This window comes from Eucyclogobius newberryi, unplaced genomic scaffold, assembly GCF_026437365.1.
Source record: "Eucyclogobius newberryi isolate DKJ021-1_F unplaced genomic scaffold, fEucNew1.0.hap1 SCAF_10, whole genome shotgun sequence".
NCBI lineage: Eukaryota > Metazoa > Chordata > Actinopteri > Gobiiformes > Gobiidae > Eucyclogobius > Eucyclogobius newberryi.
Genome location: NW_027315724.1, coordinates 12,531,304 through 12,536,772, shown reverse-complemented (window position 1 = coordinate 12,536,772; position 5,469 = coordinate 12,531,304). Strand labels below are relative to the sequence as shown.

General features: G+C 41.2%; 1 protein-coding gene across 1 annotated transcript; it reads left to right on the top strand.

Annotated features, from left to right (window-relative positions):
• Window positions 1–939: 939 nt before the first annotated feature.
• On the top strand, window positions 940–3,231 carry LOC140372461 (galactose-3-O-sulfotransferase 3-like). Its single transcript, XM_072459563.1, has 2 exons — window positions 940–1,037; window positions 2,148–3,231. The coding sequence occupies exons 1-2, from the start codon at window positions 940–942 to the stop codon at window positions 3,229–3,231; spliced, it is 1,182 nt and encodes a 393-aa protein (XP_072315664.1).
• The last annotated feature ends 2,238 nt before the right edge of the window (window positions 3,232–5,469 follow it).

The window sequence follows — 5,469 nt, the reverse complement described above, 5'->3', positions numbered from 1 at the left end:
GACATAATGGCTGAAGTTATCTCTGCTTGATCAACAGCTGTGAACCTTTCTAGGTTTACAGGTGGATTTATATGGGACGTTAGATTTACAGCTTGGGCTAGTTCAGGGCTAATAGCGGGGGTAATTTCATCTAATTTATCTCTGATTGTTTTTATTTTATTGTTAAAAAATAGGAGGAAATCATCAGAGCTGAGTGTAGCTGAGATTGAGGGCTCTACTGCACTGTGACAGTTTGTTAGCCTAGCTACAGTGCTGAGAAGGAATATAGTTTTTATTCAAAGCGAGCCAGCAAACAGTCAAGCAGCTCATTCTGAATCGTTGTGGACGTACCTTTGTACACAGACGTCACAGCAGTCTCTAAATTTATTAAAACCTATTTAGTCTTAATATGCACTGTCCCTGAAATAAATGAATAAACCAAGCAAACAAACACTTGTATTATAATACATATGTAATATGTATTGTATCGCGAATACAATCTCCACAGAAATGTTATTGTTTTGCTTCAATTTTCCTGCATTACTGGCATTACAAACCACTCTGACTCCATGGAGACAAGTAGGTAGATAAATAAACAAGACCTCATGCAGTTTAGTGAGTCAACACAGCTGAAGAAGAAATAAGCCTCAGAATATCTGTTTTAACTATGTTCTAAGTTTTTTTTAATTCTTATGGTTTCTCAACATACAAGTAGATTATCAATTCATATTCATAAATACAAGTGTTAAACATATTGTGGCATTCCAGGTGGAGCTATAACAATAATAATGACTTGAATAATGAATAATACTTTTTATTAGACAAGCATGTGACGGACCCTCACCTGAAAAAGTTACACTGCAACTTTAACATCAGATGAAGAGACACACATTTTAACTTGGACTAATTGGCTTTTTTATTTGCTTTAATGCTTTTACTTTTGTTTAAAGTTCTTGCAAGATGATGAGGACGATGATGATGATGAAGAGGATAGTTTTGCTCCTTACTCTTCTCGGCTTTGTGACTGTTTGGATGTTCCAAACCGGCCAATGGAACTGGTGAGTGACTTGAATAATATTATTATTATTTTTCTTAAAGGTGGAATGGACAATTTTTTTCAGCACATTTTTCTCGTGGCGTGGATAAATCATTTGTCCTGCCACGTATCAATCATAAAACGCACCTATCGCTCACCTGCAGCCGCGTGCGGTTCGTCCCCACGTTTGTGGGGCAGTGGCAGTAGTTATTTCTAGCACTGTACTACAAATGTGCAACGGAGTAATCCGTGTTGGGTAGCGTTACGTTTAAAAGTTACTTGTTACGTTACCTCGTTGCTGTCCTGGAAAACTAACGCGTTACGTTACTGTGCTACTTTGTTATAAAAGTAACACGTTAGACTAATACTAATTAACATGATTGTATAACCTATATCTTTTGCTGATGATTCCTTTACGTTACTGAACACAGTGAATATCAAATATCAAATAAACAAGCAGAGTAAATGCGTTTGACTGAGCTTTATTTCTCTTTTATGTTGACAGATGAGCACAATACAATGTCATACAATAAGCACGTGTCGACCTGTCGTCAAGCAAGGAAAACATGGTTAAAACTATTACCAGGAGCACAACAACAGAACACACTTTCAGCCATGTAGTTAATTTAAATCAAACTCACCACATCATTTACTCCTCAGCTTTAAAATAGTGATGTAACAAAGGAGAACATTTATCTGAAAGTTTATTCCTCTTTGGCGTGAGGACAAGAGTCACTAGTTACACAAAGCGCACAACACGCCTGCCTCTCTCTCTCTCTCTCTCTCTCCACTCTGGGGAACAAACTTGGCACTGGGATTGCGGTGAGGAGATGAGACCTAACCAAAACTAACTCGGGGATTACTAGATTATATGGGTGCACAAAACGAATGTGTTATGTTCCTCGTTAGTCTAAAAAAAGGAATTAGTAGGAGAACTCTAACGCGTTACCAGCTAACGTGGTAATAATCCAGTTACACATGTTTTCCAGGTTTTTTTTGGTCAATAAAGAATCTTATACTAAATTAAGATCTTTATTTTCTGTCTAGTGTTGATGGAGAACAGTGCAAAAATATGACATTATTTTGGATACATTTGGAAATGATGTGTAACATTGTGTACCTTCTGCTATAGGATTATGAAGCCCTTTGAAGAACGGACCTGCTTTATCAATGATTCAAGACCAAAACACACCAATGTGGCTTTCCTCAAGACACACAAAACTGGCAGCTCCACAATGCTGAACATACTCTTTCGGTTTGCTGAACGACACAATCTCACGGTGGCTTTACCCAAAGGTGCCCAGTTTGCTTATCCAAACTTGTTTACCTCAGATTTAGTTGACCCATACACAAAGCCACCCAACATCATCACAAACCACATGAGGTTTAACAAGAAAGAACTGGAGAAGTTGATGCCTCCAGACACAGTGTACATCACCATCATGAGGGAGCCCAGCGCCATGTTTGAATCCTTGTTTGATTACTTCTATCCATTCTGTCAAAGCATGAACAGGGTTCCCAACAAATCGATCAGTGAGTTCTTGGACAATCCATTTAAGTATTATCGACTGCATGAAGGAGACTCCATGTTCGCACGAAACTGTTTGACTTTTGACTTGGGGGGAGACAAGGATAGCTTTCACATGGACTACGGTGCACGATTAGCAGCCCAAGTAGAGGAGACATTTTCACTGGTCATGATATCCGATTATTTTGACGAATCTCTCATCTTGCTGCGTCACCTCCTCAAATGGGATTTGGAGGATATTGTCTATTTTAAATCCAACATGAGATCGGAAAAAGCAAAGAAGAAAATGACTCCAGAGCTTTCAGCCAAGATCCGTGCCTGGAACTGGATTGATGCCTATCTTTTTGACCACTTTAACGCCTCCTTGTGGCGCCAGCTCCATGCTATAGGGCTGGACTGCGTGGCTAGAGAGCTACAACTGTTAGACAAAGCCCAGAAAAAGCTGAGCAGGACCTGTTTTGGTCAAGAAATGCCAAGACTTAACTCCGGCTCCAAGATTAAAGACAGTGCTTTGAAACCATGGATACCAAAATATGTGGATATAGTTGGTTATGAACCTGCCACAGACTTGAGCGCTGAAAGACAAGCACTTTGTACTAAATTTGTCATGCCAGAGCTTCCGTACATAGATGCAATTCGGAAGGCCCAGTCTGAAAGATACAAAAAGCAACATAGTGTGACAGTGTGAAATGTTAAAGATGCCCACACTGTGAAAAAATACGTTTTTAAAAAAAAATAATGTTTTATCTCTATAACATCCACAAACAACTCAAAGTGGCTTAATTCAACAACAGAAATCAACACAGGACTTTACTTTCAGTGAAGTGAAAATATCATAACAATATTACATGACTAAAACATCACTCAAACCCAGGCAATGCAAACCCAGTGTTTACCATAAAACCGAGTAGTGTAAAGACAAGACCAGGGTTAAACCAAGACTAAACCATCTACTAGAAAAACATGGACAAACTATAAAGCAAGACTAAAGCAGGACTAAACCTGGACTAAACCAGGTCTAAAACAGGACTAAACCAAGACTAAACGGGGTCTAAACCGTCTCTAAACCGGGTCTATACCAGGACTAAACCAGGACTAAACCCGGACCTCCTTGGGAAAAAAGTATAAACCTGGAGGAGTTCCACAGTGAAGGAGAGATCCGACTCCCTCAGACAGACAGGCGGACGCGAGGTACACAGTGGTGCTGGAGCCACTCAGGAGGAGAACCAGTTCATCAGGAGGAGAACCAGTTCTTCAGGAGGAGAACCAGTTCGTCAGGAGGAGAACCAGTTCTTCAGGAGGAGAACCAGTTCATCAGGAGGAGAACCAGTTCTTCAGGAGGAGAACCAGTTCATCAGGAGGAGAACCAGTTCTTCAGGAGGAGAACCAGTTCATCAGGAGGAGAACCAGTTCTTCAGGAGGAGAACCAGTTCTTCAGGAGGAGAACCAGTTCATCAGGAGGAGAACCAGTTTGTCAGGAGGAGAACCAGTTCATCAGGAGAAGAACCAGTTCTTTAGGAGGAGAACCAGTTCTTCAGGAGAAGAATCAGTTCTTCAGGAGGAGAACCAGTTCTTCAGGAGGAGAACCAGTTCTTCAGGAGGAGAACCAGTTCTTCGGTGAGCCACTGTCTATATAAAAAAATATACATATATATATATTATTTCTTTTAATATCGCTAAAGATAGATTTATTTTAAAAGAATGATGAATTATTATTAAAGGAATGATGGAGGATTTATCGCCGATTTGAGAACTCAAGCGCATGTGCACTCACCCTCGTGCGGAAGCCTCGTTGCTACACGTGCGTTTATTTATTAGCGCGACGGATCGCATCGCATCTCTCGTCTCCGTAGATTTCCGTCTCTTCTGAGCCAGCTCGAACTGTCTTTCTCTGTCCCAATTTTGTCCTGTACACTGAGGTGACTATACTATAATAGATCCATGCTGGCATATCAACCACACATGCAGAGTCAGGGAAACGTGCTACTATGCTGGGGACGAGCCGACGAGGCTGCAGGTGTGCAGTAGGTGCATCCTATTATTGACATGTGAATGAACTACTCGGCTCTTCCACGCCACGAGGAAATGAGACAAAGATTTGGTGCCAAAAATCCTCCATAATTCCTTTAAAACTAGACTTCCATTAAACTTGTTGTATAATTAAATGTTTGTTTTGCTTGTCACATGCACTTGTACAATAATAAAACATTGTCAAAAATGAATAAATACATGTCGGGGGGGTTGATGTTCCTCCAGCAGCTGGTGCTTGATGTTCAGAGGAGGTTACTTCTCACCTCACTTCTGATGATACAAACGGGCATCCTACAGGGGTCAAGGGTACTCATTAAATGCATTTATTTTACATAAATATATTTTAAATATAGTAGGTAAACTGCTAACACTTGTGTAACACTTTTAAGATACAAAATATGCTTAGAATGTATCTCAATTTGTATTTTAATAATTCATTGTGGGTTACTTACAATGCAGTAGAGCAGTGTTTCTCAAACTGTGGTACGTGTTGTACTGGTGGCACACGGACACCTCTTCACGCCTAGTGTTTACTTCATTTAGAGTACATTTTATTTACATATTCTCAGTTAAAACTACTGTGGCAATGGTTTATTCCTTCTCAAGAATACCTATCCATCCATCCATCTTCTTCCACTTATCCGGGGCCGGGTCGCGGGGGCAGCAGTCTAAGCAGACTTCCTCCTCCCAGACACTTCTTCCAACTCCTCCGGGGGGATCCCGAGGCGTTCCCAGGTCAGCCGAAAGACACAGTCCCTCCAACATGTCCTGGGTCTTCCAGGGGGCCTCTTCCCGGTGGGTTAGGGTTAGGACATGCCCAAAATACCTCCTCAGGGAGGTGCCAAGGAGGCCCGAGCCACCTCAGCTGGAGGAGCAGCGGCTCTACTCCGAGCTT